This window comes from Euprymna scolopes, chromosome 27 (assembly GCF_053919585.1).
Source record: "Euprymna scolopes isolate OS-2025 chromosome 27, ASM5391958v1, whole genome shotgun sequence".
Lineage (NCBI taxonomy): Eukaryota > Metazoa > Mollusca > Cephalopoda > Sepiida > Sepiolidae > Euprymna > Euprymna scolopes.
This window is the reverse complement of record NC_136508.1, coordinates 93,654,261-93,674,534: the sequence shown is the minus strand read 5'-3', so window position 1 is coordinate 93,674,534 and position 20,274 is coordinate 93,654,261. Positions and strand designations below refer to the sequence as shown.

The following is a 20,274-nucleotide window of genomic DNA, read 5'->3' as shown; positions in this document are numbered from 1 at the left end:
ATTTTTATAGACGACGATGGCCGTGTTTTATACTTCAATAAATTCAAAATTTGACCCTGTTGTTCTTTGACTTCAGGCCGGGATCAAAGTGTAGTATCTGATCTGCAGACTCTGCACATAAATTAATTGGTCCTTGGTCAATGTAGGGGAAACCCTCCATACTGAGACAATTACTATGTTTTTGGATACTGCTAGAATTCCCCCTTTTTATCCTTGTTTTAAGGGAGCTGGTTTAACCCCACATTAAAAAAACGACCTTGTGTCTAATTTGCTTTCGTGGGGAAGCAAATAAATACAATAAATTCAAAATGTGTTCTAATCTCAGGAAAATCGTAAGAATTTCGGATATTTAGCGTATCTAAAATAGTTAATAACAGAATCCTGCTCGTAGACCACAACTGTCATGCTTGTTCGATACATTGGGAAAGGAGGACACTTTTTCTTTCTTTTTTTTTTTGACAAAGGAGTCATCACTTATCAAGGCCCGGAGGATTAACGAGTGTACAGTAGTCAATGGGACAATATCGTAATAATCGTTAGTAATGGAAATTTGGTAAATTAGATTAAAGGGGACGACTCATCAAGAACTTGTTTACATTGGACTTGAAGACGATTATATTGTAGTAAGCTGGAAAGCAGGTAAATGAAAGAGAGTTCCACAGGTGTACAGTTCTAAGAAAGAAACTTTGTTCATGGGATCTACGTTTATGTTTAGGCACAGATAAAGAGTGGGGGAAATTATTGATAGTTATTTCAGCTAGACGAGTGTTTCTCGTGAAAGTTAGGCGAGGGGGGGAATAGATTGGAGGTCAGACGAGCACTTACCATGAAAATAATGATAAAGCAGAGAGTAATTTAGTACTTTTTATTTTATAATAAAGGGAAGTACCTATTTACTTGCCTCCTCACGGGGACAGAATCAAACACAAGCTTGGATTTTGTTGCGAGGAAAATCCAACTGCTCTAAAAGGAACACTCGAGAATGAAACACAAATACAAATTATTTTCAATCCAGAAAATCTTAAAAAAAAAGAAGAGAATAAGTAAAATGTAGCATCCAAACAGATACTATACTTTGTTCCTAGCCAAAAGACTAAGAGTAACACAGGGGAGTAATTGGGATCATAATATCATATCACCTTTGAAAAATAACATTTGATTTTTTTTTTTTTTACTCTTTTGTACTGACTACGTGTTTGTTTTGTTTTTTGTTTGTTTGTTTGTTTGTTTGTATGTTCAAAAGAGGTGGTTGCCATTTTGTTTGTTTTATTTTAATACACATGCGATCAAAATATAGAGGAAGAAAGAAAATTTAGAAAAAACCCCGTTAAATTGCCAAATACCAAATTACGAAGAAAATAGGAAACATAATACATAAAAGAGCTGAAATCACGTACACTTGCTAACAAAAAGCTACATTAACAGACTATATAAATTGTCCCAAACGCAGAATATGTAGTGTCAGGATAAACAAACAAATTACGTTGGATGAGTTGTTTTAAGGCATACCAACCCTTTCGGGTTATTTAATGCCAAATCTAGTAATTTTGGAAAAAGGGTTTTTGTTTCAAGTTCTTTATATCTTCAAATATTTATTCACTGTTTTTGGTTTGAGTGTTTCTTTTATTTCTGTATTTTATTTTATTCTCTGGCATATCAATTCTTTTCGGGTTATTTAATTCAAAATCCAATCATTTAGAACAAAAGAACTTTTATGCTTCAAGTTCATTATACCTTCCAATATTTATTGATAGTGCTTAGTTTTTTTGTTTTTTTTTGTTTTTTGTAGAGAAAAATTGATGTTTTTATTAGTAGCTCTGAAGAACGTGGCTGAGTTTTTCAAAGGAAAATAAAAATAAAAAAAATAACATCACTGTTTTGTGCATTATAAGTTTAGACAAACAAACTAAGGAGACAAAAAAACACGGCGTGAAAACACAGCCAGTCGGATACAGTTCATCTGAATTAAAAATCGGTCAAGGAAAAAATATATCCGATTCTAAATCAGCACGTGAATGAATTAATATATGCATTTTTTTCCGGAGGTATAGTATGCATTCGTTGGGTAGTATAATTCATGGGAAATAACTTCTGGTTATTCTGAGTCAACACTCATTTTCTTTTAGTTTATGAAAATCAATTAATAATCAGATTTTCAAAAAACAATTATTGGTACGTCTTCATGTTAGGAAATAGTATTTCCGTAAAAATATATCAGGGGAAATAACTTTTGTACACAAGAAAAAATCCTTTAAAAGAAACAATAAATCCTAGCAGCAGCGACACCTCACGGTTTGAGATTTTTAGTTTATAAGTTCAATGCGGATTGGTGCTAACAGTCAACTTCCCTCCTGGCTTGCCCAATCAGATGACATCTATTAGGCGAGCTGAACATGTAACACAGTTTATAAAAAAAGTTAAACGCACGGCAACCCTCCCCCCCTCTCTCTCTCTCTCTCTCTCTCTCTCTCTCTCTCTCTCTCTCTCTCTCTCTGTACTAACAACACACATCACGTGGCTCAAATCAATCCAAACCTCTCTTGAGACGCAACAGAACCCACCCGATGCCTTTGGCCCTGGGTTCGGCTTCGTCAAGGAGAATCCATCATGGCTATTGCTGGCCCTTACCCATGAACACACATGAATTCTTTCTCTTCTAACAGAACTGTCTAACCTTTGCCTCCGTCCATACGCATGAACACATTCTACTACTAACCCTTTTTCTACATCTGGAGATAATCAATAAAGTTGTTCTTAAAGGTTAGAAAGAGATTTTGCATTCTTATTCTACAAAATATTTATTGGAATTTTGTTTCAATTCATATTTATTTTTTTAGTGTTTTGTTTTGTCCAAAAACAATTTTCATCCGATGTATTTTATGAAAACAGCATTTCAAAAAGGAACAGAACTATAAATAAATAAATTATTAGTGATTAAGAAAAAATATATGAATTTACTATGTAATTATTAAGACTATGACAACAGCACATTCTTTTTCATCGTTTTGACTCTCGAGTATATATCCGACACGGACACAATTAATCAACCGAGAACCATATCACACTACATAAAACCATATAAGATATCAATAGATATATACCTGAGAATCAAAACAATGAAAAGAATATGCTGTTGTCATAGCCCTAGTAATGTGTGAAATAAAACAATTAAAAAAAAGATTGTCCAAAAACAATTTCCATCCGATGTATTTTATGAAAATAGCATTTCAAAAAGGAATAGAACTCAAAATAAATAAAATAGTTGTAAATAAGAAAAAAAAATATTAATTTACTGTGTGATTATCAAGGTTGTTATGATACGAGAAACACACACGCATGCGCGTGTGAAGTTGTCTCATAATTTGATGAATATAAAGAATAAGTCTACAGTGAGTAATTTTTCCCATTCTTATATTAAGTAAATTCCTAAATGAGGAACCAGAAGACACAAATGTTCATTTTCAATTGGACATGAAAGGATCTGATTTAATAACAATAAATTAATGCATATAAAATGATAATTAGCTGCAGAAGAACCACTGGAAATTTTTTCACTTTTAGGAATTTCACATTGACAAAATATTTAATCGGAAAACATTCATCATGGAACGATCTCAAAATTCACTCAAACGGGGTTGGATAGGGTCCTTTGATTTATGGATCCTGCTAATAAATACGTTTTGTAATCGTGTAAAGAAATAAAATGTTCGAATGCACGACTTGTTACGGAGTTGTTAGCAAATGTTGCCGGGAGTGATTAACACCCCTCATGGCCAGATTAAACTAGTCCAAAAGGACTATGACTAGTGTGTGTGTGTGTGTGTGTGTGTGTGTGTGTGTGTGTGTGTCTGTGTGTGTGTGCGTGTGTGTGTGTATGTGTGTGTGCGTGAAAAGAGGGGGGGAAGAAGAGAAAAAGATAGTTCCGTATGGACTCCGAAACGGTTGGACCAATTTTTTTATGAAATTTCACACAAATATACTTCATGCATTTGACAGTGTTCTTAGATAGGTTTTATATCGGAATGTCTTCGATAAGTATTAATAACCGATAAAAATTCGATGAAAGAACCAAAGTCAACACTTTACACAGCCTAACATCACAAGTGCATTTGAGAGGTTTTATTACCACACAAGCTGAAAGGCTCGACATAGAAAATCAATAGTAGGTTCTTTGCTATGACAGAAGCGCGTTCGAAACGAATGTTTCTGTTTAAAGCACAGTTGAACTATAACACTTAACTTTTTCAGTTTAAACTTAATTTGAAGCCATTATCATCGCACAAGCAGAAAGGTATTCGATATGACAGGGGCGGGTTCAACATAAATGTTTCTGTTTAGAGCACAATTGAATCATGATACTTGACCTTTGCATTTTGAACTTTAATTGACGCCATTATATATAAAACAAAAATAATTTTTTTATAAAATCAACAATAGTTAGGGACCCATTGCGGTGCACCTGGAGGAAGTTTCACATGCCTCGCCGCAGTGACTTAGTCAACAACACATTGTAGCCTATAGAGCAATGTAGACTACAATGTGTTGTGGGCTAAGTCACTGCGGAGAAGCATGTGAAAATTCCTGCAGGTGCACCGCAATGGGTCCCCAACTAGAGAAGGCAATAAATCGATTTGATTGAAAAATGGGTTATTTCACCAATTTCGATGACGATAAAAATATGGGAATGTGAAACATTCGTTTATCATCATTCAATCCCGGATAACGTCGGATCTCCCTGCTAGTTAAAAAATATAGTTGATTTCTAACATTGAATTCTGAGTGTATTCATTATTGTTTAACTTTTGGGTTACGATACAACAGATTGATCGCGAGGCATTTTTATTGACCTATTCGAGCTTAATAAAATTACGAAAAAAAAAAAAAGACGCTGAGGAAGCTCAGTAGATTGAAATGAAAATATGGAGGACTTTAAAACTGTTATGTTGGAATTTTTAAACAAACAATAGAAGCAGTGTAGTTAGAACGACGACGCTAATAAGAATTTAGAAACGAAAGACACAAACGTTAAATTTCAATTAGACATAGGATTTGTAGTCTCATTTATGAACAACTTTATTGGTTATCCTCGTTAGTCTGATTTTTAAAAAGAAAGGGTTAGTAATAGAAAGGAGTTTATGCTTTATGGACGTAGATAAAAGGTTAGATAGATGACAAGGGTCATTCTAAATTTAACAGCAACTTTATTATCTTCGTTATTATGTAAGAAAAATAGAAGAGGGTTAATCGTGAAAAGAGTTGGTGTGTATGGACGTAGATAAAATATAAAACACAGCTATTGAAAGAGAAAGTTCATGGATACGTGTTGAAGTTAATAGTAGAAGCGTGCGTGACAAAAGATTAGGGAGTTTTTAGGAATATTTAAGAGTTCATGTATTTACCGTTTTGAAGTCCGTGTGCAACGGTAGCCATGTTGGCTTGATTGTTTTCTTGTCAACCCAGGGTCAAAGGCCCGAGCGAAGTTGCACCCCAACAGAGGAGTGTGCTGTCAGCGAGAGCCGAGGAAAAAGAGAGAGCATTGCCGTGTATTTGACCTTTTATAAACTCAGTCACGTTATCAAGTCACCTGAGTGATGGTCTTTGATTGGACAAGCCAGAAGGGAAGTTGACTGCTACAACCAATCAGCAATGATGTTATAAAATAAAACATATTCAAAATCTCAAGCCGCGAGTATATGCTGCTCCTGCTACTGCAACTTCGTATTATTTGGAATGCTCAGACTACTGTTCTCATCTTGAGTGTCAGTTTCAGAACGCCACCAGTCCTTGAGGACGGATTCCTGAGTTCGACAGAATCATGCCCGAGTTCAACAAGATACACTTGAAGAAGGTCGGAGGTTACAATGACCGGAACTTGAAATTGACACCCAAGATGAGAACAGTAGTTTTGTTTTGTTTTGTTTTTTGTTTTTTGTTATTGTCATTTCACCCCAAACAAGGCACAGAGTCATTTAGTCGTGAGGGACTACTATTTGGAACCAGATTTGCAGGGATACTATTTAGGGAGTTGTGTAGCGAGATCTTTTTACATTACACTTGAATGCATGTCAGTACAATCAGGGAAGCAGGGGTCTGGGATGGAATTCCAATGCATCAGTTCGAGAGAAGGCTTTGCGTCATCTAGGGATCCCTACAGTGTAGGGGTGGGATTTTGTTACTTGTCGGGTTTGTTGAGGGTATTGTCTTCGAGGGGGTTTTTGTACTCGGAGTTCGTCAGAGAACTTGCCATTGAAATACTTGTAAAACAAGTACAAGGATGCAACGTTTCGGCGATGGGGCAGAGGTTGGAGTTTAATTGATAGTGTGGGGCCTATTAGGTTGGTGACTCTTTTTTTGAACCCTGTCTAGGAGCTAGAGACTAGTGGCAGGTGTGGCAACAATATTCCATGCATGGGCGAACCGTGGCCTCATAGCGATACTCTTTAGTATTTTAGCCTTTTAGCACGATAGAAAAAGCTCACTTTTCTCGCAGCAGCCCTGGCAATTGCCTCAACGTATTTGTTCCAATTCATGTTGTCTATGAATGTTAACTCTAAGAGCTTGAGGGAAGTACATTCAGCAGTGTATCATTAGCCATGGCAATCAGTGGCTGAGAAGGTTTCTTGTCATTATTAAAGGAAACGAGCTTAGTTTTTGGCAGCGTTGAACGTTACCAATCAGTTATGGCCCCATTCCACTACAGACTAAAGGTCTTCCTCTAGAGTTTGAGCACTTTTCTTAGATAAGTGTTCATTAGTTTTACCCTCATGTCTATTATAGAGCATGGTGTCATCCGCGAATATTCCCATCTCCGAGAACATTTTATCGGGGAGTTCATTTATGAATATCAGGAATAATAAAGGTCCAAGGATTGACGCCTGTGGCACACCCATATTTATATCATGTTGTTTTGGTGTACGACCGTCGAGGACAACCTGGATTTTTCTCTTATCTAAGAAGGATTTGATTATGTCAAGTCTAAAGAGTTCAAATGATATGAATAACCAACCCTCATTTCAAAAATTCAAAAACGTAATAGGATTTCATTTGGTGGTGATAAATAAGTTAACATGGATGAAAGCCGAGCACGTGGTACAATGGGGAAAGAGGTGGCTGGTTACTATTAATGCATCTAAAACCAAGCTTCTATCTTTAAATGAATGGCTCTCGTCTTGGGGTAGCTCTATGTTTTGACATGCCTCTGGGATTGAGCTTTACTCCTGATCTGAAATGGAACACGTACATTACATCCGTTGCCAAGGTCGCTGGAAAAATGGTGGAATCCTTCTATCGATTCGGTAGATATCTTACGGCTGATGCAATTCTCTACCTATATACGAGCCAAGTACGTCCAATGATGGAGTACTGCTACCACATCTGGGCAGGAGCTGCCAGAAAGACCTTATCCTGATTTGACAGCCTAGTGGGGATGCCCTTTTCTCTTCCCTGCAACCTCTTTCTAACAGAAGAGACCTTGCGAGCCTGTCTCTGCTTTATCGCTATTTTCATGGCACGTGCTCGTCTGAACTCCAATTTATGGTCCCCTCTCGCCAAACTTTCACGAGAAACACCCGTCTAGTTGAAACCACTATCAATAATTTTCCCCACTCTTTATCTGTTCCTAAACCTAAACGTAGATTCCATGAAGAAAGCTTCTTTCTTAGAACTGCACACCTGTGGAACTCTCTTCCGTTTGCCTGCTTTCCAGCTGACTACAATATGGTCGTCTTCAAGTCCAATGCAAACAAGTTCTTTATGAGCCGTTTCCCTTAAGTAATCCAATTTACCAAATTTCCATTACTAACGATTACTACGATATTGTCCCATTGACAACTCGTTAACCCTTATCCTCCAGTGGCCTCTGGGCCTTGATAAATGGTGACTCCAATGTAAAAAAAGCCGATAGATTAATGCTATTTACTTAACAAAGAAAAAATTCTGAAGGAATAACCGATAAAAATTAATACTATGCTAATGTAGAATTTTTGTTATAACAAAAAATAAACTGGATCGATCTTAAAATAGATATTTGATTTATGGAAACTTATAATAAATATGTGTTTAATGGCGTACATGTACCTTTGAGCAATGTAAAGAAAAAAAAAAGAAGTAAACTCAAACCAATCGACCATAGCGCCATCTATAGTCGTAACTAAATAGTTCTAAGGGGGATAACTCCTTTTTAAAGATTATTTTATGAATGATTTTAAAACGTTTTTTCTTTTGTTATTTTTATTGTTGTTGTTTTGTTACTTTTAAATGAAATTTATGCTGTCTTTTTCCCTTTTTGTTTCTTTTAGTTTGTGATCCAAAAAAGTAAGGCAAAATGGCGGTCAACTACTTGTTTCTTGGACAGTTTGGGAATTTTACGGTCAGTGGAAAAATTTCTTGCTTTTTTTTTTTTTTTTTTTTCTTTGTATGGGAAGTTTTATCATTACACTCATAGTGACTGTACCAACTACCCCCGACAACCATCTCCACACTCTGAGGGAAGGATAGAAAGTCTAAACCTGCTCCTGGGCCATAAGAGATATAGTTTTTACGGCACTCTCGAGGCTTCTTTGGTTTTAGTTTGTGTGTCTTTGTTCAAAACTAGCTGACTTTACGGACTAGCTATCGCTTCGCCAGGTTTGCTATTTAAAATATTTGAAACATGACTAAAAAATAATGAACATTTCATTCATAACTCAGTTGCAAACTCAAGTTTAAAAATTTCGCATTTATTTGTATAGATCAGGGGTCTCCAAACTACGGCCCGAAGACCAGATCTGGCCCGCTAAAGTCTTTAATCAAACCCACAGAGCTCTTACGGAAAACGTAAAAATATTTAGGAACATTTTTTTTTAAATGGAAATGTATGAAAATAGTTTGGTGGGGTTTTTTGAGGTTTTTTTTTTTTTGTTAAAAAAATGATTGAAAAAATGAAGTTTTGAAGAACAAGTTTTACTAAAAAGCAAATCTAATGGGCAAAACTGTATAAAACGCGTCCCAGGTCATATTATTATTATTATTATTATTATTATTATTATTATTATTATTATTATTATTATTATTATCGTCGTTGGCCGGGTCAGAGTGGACCTGGGAGCAATGGCAATTAAAGGGTGGCTTCACACTCCCCAAAGCCCGACAGCTGCGGCCTCACCATCGGATATAGTCCAGGACCTTTGTCTAGGAGATTAAAAAAAGACGTAATAGAAAACAGAACCATTAAAATCCAAACAACCATTAAAATCCAAACAACCATTAAAATCCAAACAATCATTAAAATCCAAAACAACCATTAAAATCCAAACAACCATTAAAATCCAAATAACCATTAAAATCCAAATAACCATTAAACGCCAAACAACTATTAAAATCCAAAACAACCATTAAAATCCAAACAATCATTAAAATCCAAAACAACCATTAAAATCCAAACAACCATTAAAATCCAAATAACCATGAAAATCCAAAGAACCATTAAAATCCAAAACAACCATTAAAATCCAAAACAACCATTAAAATCCAAATAACCATCAAGATCCAAACAACCATTAAAATCCAAACAACCATTAAAATCCAAATAACCATTAAAATCCAAAACAACCATTGAAATCCAAACAACCATTAAAATCAAAACAACTATTAAAATCAAAACAATAATGGAATTAAAAAAATAAATCATAATTAATCAATAAAATGAAAAAAAACATTATGCAAACTAGTTAGCCTTACAACTGATATCGCATATCCATAAGCAGTATATATAAGACTGTTGTGTAAAATAAAAAAAACTTTAAGAGAATGTTTTGACTTGACCTTTTGTGCAAGAAATCTGCCTAACGTTTGCCTAACATTCATTTAGATTTAGACAAAAATATACATTGAGAATTCCAAAGACCGTACATTTGAAAACAAACCGCTAGTGCATATGCGTGTTAATCTATGCAAATTCAATTCTGTAAAACTTCTACTTTTCCTAATGTAACTATGAGGAGTAATTTTTTTTAAGTTGCTAGTCATAATGTAAAATTTGTCTTCGATAAAACAAAAAAAAGACGATATTTGATTCTGATTAGACACATTTTTTTTTTACAATTCTACTACGTATTTTTTTTATAAGTTTCTATTTCGATATTTCAACAAGTACTTTATCCGATTAAGAATATTTTTCAGATGGATGGCATCTTTATCATCAGGAACAAATTCCGCTATTAACAGTAACATCAATAAACAAACAAAGATGTATCCGGCATTGCCCGATATTAAGCGTAACGTTACATTCCTTTAAAAAATAAAGTAAAAAAAAAAAACAAAAAAACACTGAAATAAACTTAGGCATATGCATGCGAGTATTATCTATTTCTAAACAGTTCACTCTTATCCCTGAGTGGCTTCCGGGCCTTGATAAGTGGTGATCACTGTGTAAAAAAAAAGTAAAATTTAAAAAAAGCGAGCTAAAACCTAAAAACAGTGAGTCAAGTACGATAACTATTACAAAGTGACATTATATATATATATATATATATATATATATATATATATATATAGAGAGAGAGAGAGAGAGAGAGAGAGAGAGAGAGAGGGGGTGTCCACAAAGTCTGGCTACATTATGTAGCCAGAGTTTGTGGAAGCATCCTGTAGATTATGTAGCCAGACTTTGTGGGCACCCTATATATATATATATATATATATATATATATATATATATATATATATATATATATATATATATATATATACTGGCTACATAATGTAGCCAGACTTTGTGGACACCCTTTGTGTGGACACATTTTTTTCTTTTTATATTTTTATCAAAGTTGTAAGAGTTGAGTTCATATGTTTGTTTTTGCACAGCGAACGCTTTCGACTGGGACAATACCGTCACCCTCAGGCAGATTATGGCTTTTAGCTTCTTAAAATTATATTGTTGTTGTTTTTTGTTGTTTTTTTATTGCGTTTTTATCACATGTGTTAAAATTTATATATTTTATCATGGTCATGTGTTAAAATACGTTATTAAATGGGTGGGAAATTTTTACAAGGGGGGGGGTTAATATTTACATTTACAATTATTTTTATATACAAATTTAGTATTTACAAAACCTAAGCATTTTAAATGTTCCGACTGGATACATAATTTATATTATTTGAGGTTGTTTCACTTTTATATATATTTTTTATATTTAACACTTCCAGTATTTTTAATCTCTTTACATTAATATCACTGTTTAGGACGTTGGTAAATCCAAGAAGCTCGGAAAGTTTGTTTTTGTTGTTTGTTTTTTGTTTTTGTTTTTTAATAAGTAGTCAGAATTTCAATATCAACCGAAACGTGCAGGTAAATTGTAGAGTAAAAAAAAAATCCGGTTGGAAAAGAAATTCAATGTAGCTTAAAAGAATATAAAAATCCGCTTGCAGTTCCCGAGAATGGCCGAAAATCGCAAGGTTAGTTCTTAAATTTCAGTCAATTAAATCTAACCAACTCATCAGATAAACTTTATCGGGTAAACTTTTCATTCTTACTTCCTTTATATATATATATATATATATATATATATATATATATATATATATATATATATATATATATATATATGACCTTAAACTATATCCGATGGTGAGGCTCCAACTTGCGGGATTTGGAGAGTATGGAGCCACCCCTTAATTACCATTGCTCTCAGGTCCACTCTGACCCGGAGTAGCAGTACCTGTTAGGGTTCCAAGTATGGGTTAAATAGAAACTGACTCGAAAAAAAAATTCTATCACTGGATTCGGCATTAAATGACCTAAAAAGGATTGATATGCCGTAAAACAACCAACCAATCCTTGAGAGAATAGTTTGTGCCGTAACATGAATAGTTTAGCCAAATTAACTACCCTGCGTATCAAATTATTAATGAGTTTACATTTTTTTTTATATTTAAGGAACGAGTGAATAAAAATCCATGAAACATTGAGAAAGTGCTTACAATAATATTCAGCTACTCCAGTCAGAAAATAAAAGTATTTAAAGCAGTATTAACGAAACTATGGCGGAAGATACGAATATTAACGATGTTGAAAAAAAAAACATAATATACACATAACTTGTTTATTGAAATAATTTTCAAACATTAAATAAACTAGGAAAAATGCTTAGAACACAATAACTGCATTAGTCAGATTTGTGATTTCGTTAACAGTTATTCCTCGCAATACCTCTTGGAGAGCATCCTACAACTCATCTTTGCTCTTAAATTGGCGTCCACTTGCATTGCGGCGTCGCTTCATGATACTCCAAAGGTTCTCAATTGGGTTCAAATCTGGTGAATTCGCAAGCCTCTCCATCTTCCGTAGCCAAGAGAACCCCAGTTATTGCAAATACTCTTTGCTTTTGTTTGCTGCATGCAAGGGAGCATTATCCTGCATAAAGATAATGTGTTTTTGAACGTGAACCTTTGCTTCTTCAGACATGGTTGAAAGTGCTCCTTAGAAAAGCTATGTAAGCAGTTGACGTCATTTTTACTCCTTCTGGGACTCTCCATGGACCAACTAAAGTATCTCCGATAATCCCAGTCCAAATCATTATCCCACCACCACCTTGTTGACGCCTTAAACGCTGATGACGATGTCGTCCAAGACTATATATATATGTGTGTGTGTGTGTGTGTGTGTGTGTGTGTGTGTGTGTGTGTGTGTGTGTGTGTGTGTGTGTCAGAAGCTAAGGCATAAGGATGGAGAGTTGTATGAATTGAATTCAATAAAAACCCTCCTAAATTTGCTGATGAGGAGACCGTGCTTACCAAAAAAACTATGTATAATTGTTCTACGTGACTTCATGTATACCACAAATAAAAAGCACGGATTTCCGAAACGATCGTACAGATAATTGACTTTGTTGTTGTTCCTTCTTATGAAACTGATTTTTAATTTAATTAAAATTTGATTTTTAAATTTAAAAAAATTTTTTTTAATTTTTAAATTATAAATCACATTACTTAATATTGAATTAGCTCTAGGACATTTAACTATCGAGCTTATTATATATCTAAATTACAACGAGCATTTCCTGTATTTTAATTAAACTAGTAATTTCACTATTACATTAAAATACACTTAGCTCTTTAGACTATTATTCTAATCTCCTTTAAATTTATATATATATATATATATATATATATATATATATATATATATATATATATATATATATACATATATACATATATATATATATATATATATATATATATATATAAAACAGCAAAATCGACATAACTTTAAAAGCGATTTAAAAAATAGCAAATAATATGAGTATAATATAGCTTAACAGTATACGCACTCAACCAAAGAGCATGTGGTTCGAAGTTCGAGCCCTAGTCCAGTCAAGCTACGCTGATGAGGTGTAGAGCTGCGAAACTCGTGTACATAGACTACTGTTTTAAAAATGTAAAATAAATTATATATATATATATATATATATATATATATATATATATATATATATATATATATATATATATATATATATATATATAAAACTTATATTTTGTTACAGCTTCCAGATCATGTGGCGGAGCAGATGGAAACAATCACTGTTATGTCGACTGGTTTGAACTTTGCTGGTACGATGATGATCCAATTCACGTGGGCTTATCTCGGGTAAGTTTTAGCACCTCACATTTACGTGTAACCCTTACTTACCATAAGAAAGAGTGTAGCAATTAGAGCCATTTGCTTTTTTACGTTCGTGGCAATCACTTAGCGATTCAGTCACCACAATATGCGTAAATGTAGGGTGGAACGATAAAAGTGTCGCCCTGAAGAAAACAATATTACAGCTTTATTTTTAAGCTTTTATTGAAAAAAAAATCAATTCAAGTAACTTGATTATGTAGTGGAGATGACATCTATTCAATGTAGCCGCCTTCAATCTCAATCACCTCTTCGATGCGGGTCCGGAACTGGGAGTATGCTTGCTTATCGAATACTCGGCGAATTGTGTCGATCAGTTGGCTTTTGTGTTGTGGGAGGTCATGTTGGTGATGTTGACATATGACCAAACGAAATAGTCTAGCAGGTTCAAATCGGAAGAGGAGAGGGGCCAGTGAGAGAAGGGTTCAAAGTCGTAGCACTTCTGAAGCCAAGCCTGGATCTCTTTGGACTTGTGGGCTGGCGCCGAGTTCAGCTGCCACATCCAGGGTCTGCCAGCGGTCACGTGATTGCACCAGGAGATCATCACACTCTTCAGCACATCCACGTACACTTTGGTGTTGACTTTTAGGCCAACTTCGAAGATGTGAGGGGGCATGATGTGGTTCTCACTTGAAACCACACCAACGACGATAACCGTGGCCGGAAACTTTGTTTTCATCACCCTGGGCACAACCCTGTTATTTGTAGCAATCCAGCGATGCATTTTGAGAATTCTGGCAATGGTCCTGTTGCCATAAGTTGGATCGGTAGAGAGCATGAGTTGTACAGTGGCGCATCTCCGATTATTAAATAAGAAATAGCCAAAGGTATCAAAAAGTTTGTTAAGAAGTTTTAAAATTATTAAATAAGAAATAGCCAAAGGTATCAAAAAGTTTGTTAAGAAGTTTTAAAATTATTAAATAAGAAATAGCCAAAGGTATCAAAAAGTTTGTTAAGAAGTTTTAAAATTATTAAATAAGAAATAGCCAAAGGTATCAAAAAGTTTGTTAAGAAGTTTTAAAATTATTAAATAAGAAATAGCCAAAGGTATCAAAAAGTTTGTTAAAAAGTTTTAAAATTATTAAATAAGAAATAGCCAAAGGTATCAAAAAGTTTGTTAAGAAGTTTTAAAATTATTAAATAAGAAATAGCCAAAGGTATCAAAAAGTTTGTTAAGAAGTTTTAAAATTATTAAATAAGAAATAGCCAAAGGTATCAAAAAGTTTGTTAAGAAGTTTTAAAATTATTAAATAAGAAATAGCCAAAGGTATCAAAAAGTTTGTTAAGAAGTTTTAAAATTATTAAATAAGAAATAGCCAAAGGTATCAAAAAGTTTGTTAAGAAGTTTTAAAATTATTAAATAAGAAATAGCCAAAGGTATCAAAAAGTTTGTTAAGAAGTTTTAAAATTATTAAATAAGAAATAGCCAAAGGTATCAAAAAGTTTGTTAAGAAGTTTTAAAATTATTAAATAAGAAGTAGCCAAAGGTATCAAAAAGTTTGTTTCAAAGTTGCTTTGCCTGTATGTGTGTGCGTAAGTTTACCTTCTGGATAGCTGTGTCCACTGAATATATACCAGCAGGTTTAAAGGAATTGCAGCGTGAGGCATTCCAGTTTTTTAGGATATGCGCTATTAATGGTCGAAGCGCATCACAGTTGTAACCGGGAGGAACTCTTATTTCTATCACCCCGCCACTGTTTTCTAGACGTTTTTAAGTTCGCATCGACTTGTTAATCTGGCACAGGATTGTCACTTTTGGAGTTTGAAACGTTTTTAATTGGTTGAATATATTTTGAGTTCACACGTTCCTGTAAAAACCTTGATTCTGAATTGATGAAGAGAGGGAATTCCAACAAAGCCTAAAAAGAAAGAGTGTGTCTGTTAGAGACGTTTGCTTTTTAGCGTTCATACCAATCACGTTTTGATTCCACTGCAAAACCACACATTCGATATGGCGACCTTCGTGCTGAAGTAGAGGTTTCAATACGTGTATAATGTGACGAGCATGCGCAAAAGCGCACAAAAAGTATGAGTTGTGCGTGCCTGCGTCGGGGAGCGAACCTGAGACCGTTAGATTACAAAGAAAAACGTTTGTGAGCGATACTCGCATTTCCGCGACAATTGGGTTCGCCCGACGGCTACAAAAAGTCAAGCCGAAACAAAGATTGCGGGTCGTTTCTTTCTTTTTTTTTTTTTTTTTTTCTTTTCTTTTTTTCTTTGGTCAGTCGACGGTTGAAAAGAACTTGCTTGTGAAGAATACGACGTTTGCGAGAAGACAGAAGTCGAAAGAACTGATTCGTTCAACTTTGAAAAGAATTTCTGGCGTGTATATCGCTTAACACAAATTACTTAGCTTTCTCTTCCCTCGTGCTGCGACATATAAAACATTATTTCAAAAATGCGAATTTTATAACTGGTTATGACCGACGTGTCTAACACTTTGTTTAAGTGTTACAAATGTCTTTTTAGAGCGCCCATGACAAAATTGAGTAGTACAAATATTCCAATTTCATATAGTTATGTCTACCATTGAATTAGAATCGGTTAATATTAAATTTAGAGAAATCATTTAAAAAAAAATGCTGCTTGACTTTATTTTGTATAAAAAGACGATTGTTATCTACGCCAGCTTATAAAAAATTAGACTGTTTTGAATAGCAGGCGAAAAAAAATTAATGGCCGAAATCACCTAGTAAATCAAAATTGCGTAAGATGAAATGTCGGACATATGAAACGAAACACACGTTCCGACTATTGAAAGAGAATCGTTCATCTAACTAGAATTTGAATAAAAATAATAAATTAAATAAACAAAATCAACTGTACTTTTTTTTTTGGGGGGGGACGTTGAAAAGTATTATTGAGTATCGTCTTCCCTTTTCCGACTTATTACTAGGGTTATAACAGCATGTTCTTTTCATTGTTTTGACTCTCGAGTATATATCCGACACAATTAATCAACTGAGAACCACATCACTCTACATAAAAACATAAGATATCAATGGATCTATACCTGAGAATCAAAACAAGGAAAAGAATATGCTGTTGTCATAACCTTAATTATTACGCACGAAGAAGTGGTAAAAAAAGTAAATATATAACAATTTTTTTTTTTTTTTTTTTTTGCTTAAATCTTTGTTTTTCCAACTAATAAAATAAATAAATAAAATCAACTGTTGTGGTGGTTGTTTTTTTTTACTGAAAATTTTGCATTTAACGAGAAATTGAATAAAACAAATAAAACATTGCGGTTAGGTGTAAAAAAAAAATATGCGTACGTAACTGTCCCGTCACGGACACTTTTAAAACGTTTTAAGGTGAATAAAAACACTAAAAACTTATTCAGATAGATGACTGGAAACAATGCCGAGATAAGCACCCGGAAGTCCCAAATGATCACCCATTTAGGACTGACCAGGTTCAACGTTGCTTAAATAGACACTCGTATATATACAAGACAAACATATATACGATCGTTTTACAGCTATGCTGTTTATATATTCCCCCAGTATACAACATAAGCATCTCGTTTCATTTTTGCAAACAAATCACTTCATGTTATTTTATTATTGGAATTCTTTGAGATGGGTAATTTATTTATTTATTTATTTGTTTGCGGACTGTTATCCTCATAGTTGTTGTTGTTTCGCAACGTTTCGGCCAACTCATCCTCTGGCCTTCGTCAGGAATGTAAAAACAACAACTATGAGGATGAGGATGTCCGCAAATAAATAAAATTGCTTCATGTGTTTCCTATTTCCTTTAAAATATCTTATCTCTCTACCCTTTTTTATCTATAGCTCCCCTTTCGGGGGGTCACCGCTTCTCAAGGCCCAAAGCCACTCGAGGATAAGGTTCAATGAGTGTCGTGTAGGTGATGAGGCAATACTGGGATGATCAGTAATCGTGGAACTTGATTTGGGTTTGATTATTTAAAAGGACGGCACCTGCCATGAAAATGATAAGCAAAGACTCGCAAAATTTCTTCTGTGATGCAAAGGAAGTAGAGAGGCGAAAAGATCCTCACCAGGTTTTGTAACAGGAAATGGTACTTTTAGCAGTTGCACCTTAGATGTGGCAACAGTACTCTATCATAGGACGTATTTGGCAAAATGTAATATATCCCTGGTTACGCCGGCATGTTGAAAATTTTTGATTTTGCTGTGAAGGTTGGTAAGTCCAAAAAAAGAGTTCAAGGGTTAAGTGCTGATGTATATCAAACTCTGTAGCCGGGATTAACGATAGCACCTGAAATAGGTCATTCGAGTTCGTGTAAAAGAGAATGTGGAAAGAAAGAAAGAAAGAAAGAAAGAAAGAGAGCATGAAAGAAAAAATAGGAAGAGCATGAAAGAAAGAGAAAAAGATATCTTTTCTCTCGCATGCAAGTCAGTCTGGTTTCCGATTGTGGGCGGAGTAGACACGGTTGAGATTTCCCTAAGATGCGTAAAAGAAAAGGATGTAAAGACAAATCGACCAACAAAAAAAAGATGCAGAACGGCCAAAGCCTAGAAGAATAAACCAAGTATTAATTAATTAGTTAATTAGTTAATTAATTATAGGAAGCCTCCGACTCGTTATTTTGTGCATGCGGTTTCCTTTGCAGCTACGAGCGACGAAGACAAGAGGCAGAAAAGAAGTTTGACAATGTTTGCTTATACACACATATAAGACATTATGAAACGGCCATATATAGACACTTGACGTATTGCGATTACATACACAAATACAAGCAAAAGGCGCACATAATGAGACATACACGCAACAGACAAAATTCTTTCCCCCCCTCCCGTTACACTACATTGGTTCTTGTACAGGTAGAGGATAGCGTCGAGAGTGAGTCACCTTCTATAGCAGTAGAATAATCTGATGAATAATTACTAAATCCAAAAAGTTAAAAATAAAGACGTGCCTTGATCGAACTTTATGCTGAAAGCTGACGATTAAAAACAGAAAGGATAAAAAATAAAGACACGTTGCAAGGCTTTCACTATTAACACATACACATCGACAGAGACGTGTGAACCGATTTAATTACATTTTTTGTGCCTGATTTTTACACGTAAGCAATATTGTTTATATAACAAAAAAAGAGGAAGTTACGTCATAATACGTAAGTCAAAAATGCAGTTCAAGGAAAACAACTCTTAACAGCAATTCACGACGGCCAAGGGAGATAACTTCTAACAGATTGTTAATTCCAACATGATTCAGCCATTTTCCCAGCGGCTTCGGTAAAATTGTGCACTTAATTGACCCTTTGAATTTGTATCTTCATTTTGGAGCAGATGTTAACACAGAGTGTTTATTTCTTTCCTCCAGATTAACAATGGATAATTTTTTTATCACTGGAAATCTTGCAACAACTATGATGGCGGCGCAACTGGCATTGACGGGACTGGAAAACACCTATCCGGAAGTGGTAATTTTCTTTCTTTTCCTTTCTTCGCTATTCATTCATTTCACATGAATCGCATAAAAATAACATCATAATCATCGACGTCATCGTCGAGATCATCATCATCATCATCATCATCATCATCATCATAGCGTTTCATTCCATCTAAAGATTCATCGTCGGGCAGTGCATCCCTCAGATCCACGTCAGAGAATTCCTCATTTATAGGACAGTCTATGAGAATGTGCGCGATAGTCTTCAAGTCGGCGCCGCAGCGACACCTAGCGTCCTGTACATGTTGTCTTGTGTTTTGGCAACATTATCTCGGGCCCAATTGAATATTACCCACTTTTTCCAGGGGAGTTTAGAAAAGACCTTCCAGCAGGCTCTGAACTCTACTGGAAAGATTGGGTGACACTAAACCGGGCTCAAGTGAAGGTTGCCAAAACATGGGACAACCTACCCAAGTGGGGCAATATATAGGACGCTCTGTGTCACTTTCATGGTTGATTTTCTAAGTACTCTAAGTTCAAGGACCTGTGGCGCAGTGGTTAAAGTACTCGAAAAATCAATTGTAAAAGTGATATTCTCCTGAACGTTGAAGGTTCAATTCTCAGTGTAGGCGACCGAAAAATACAACTGCGAATTACTTAGGACCTTTATCCTGTCTTGGCCGACAGAACCCCCGTGGAGTAAATAAAGGGTTCAGTTCAAAATTCCGTCCAGATTCCTTAGTTCGACAGAAACACTCACGAGTTCGACAAGATACACAGAAAGAAAGTCGGAAGTTAAATCGACTGAAATGTGAAAATGACACTCAAGATGAGAATAGTAAACCAAAGAATTTTCTTTATGTTCGAATATATACCCTATTTAAAAATCACAGTATTTTTGAAGGAATTTAATATGTTTTTAAATGGGTTTAATTCTGTAAAAATGAATGTGGTATTGTGATGGTGGAGTCTAGTTTAGAGTAAGTTTTAGGGTTTTTGTTTCATGGTATATCAACCAATGATGAGTTATTTTAATGCTAAACCAAATTATTAGATAGGATTCTATCGGTGGAATAATTTTGAAGGGTAAATTTATAAAAATAGGCAAAATGCAATATAAGTATTCCTTTCTCCCCAAACAATTCAGCCTTCTGAATTTATTGTCAAGTTTTCTTGTAAATAAAAAGATTCAAGAGGCAATTCAAGATATAACAAATCACAGTATT

General features: G+C 34.6%; 1 protein-coding gene across 1 annotated transcript in view; it reads left to right on the top strand.

Annotated features, from left to right (window-relative positions):
• Positions 1-20,274, top strand: part of LOC145249002 (latrophilin-like protein 1) — a 49,011-nt gene that overhangs the window by 2,330 nt on the left and 26,407 nt on the right. Inside the window, exons 2-4 of the mRNA XM_080110856.1 lie at positions 8,298-8,368; positions 13,524-13,627; positions 18,980-19,079. Of these exons, the coding sequence (XP_079966982.1) occupies positions 8,324-8,368; positions 13,524-13,627; positions 18,980-19,079 (249 nt within the window). The 5' untranslated portion in view covers positions 8,298-8,323. The remainder of the gene's footprint in view (positions 1-8,297; positions 8,369-13,523; positions 13,628-18,979; positions 19,080-20,274) is intronic.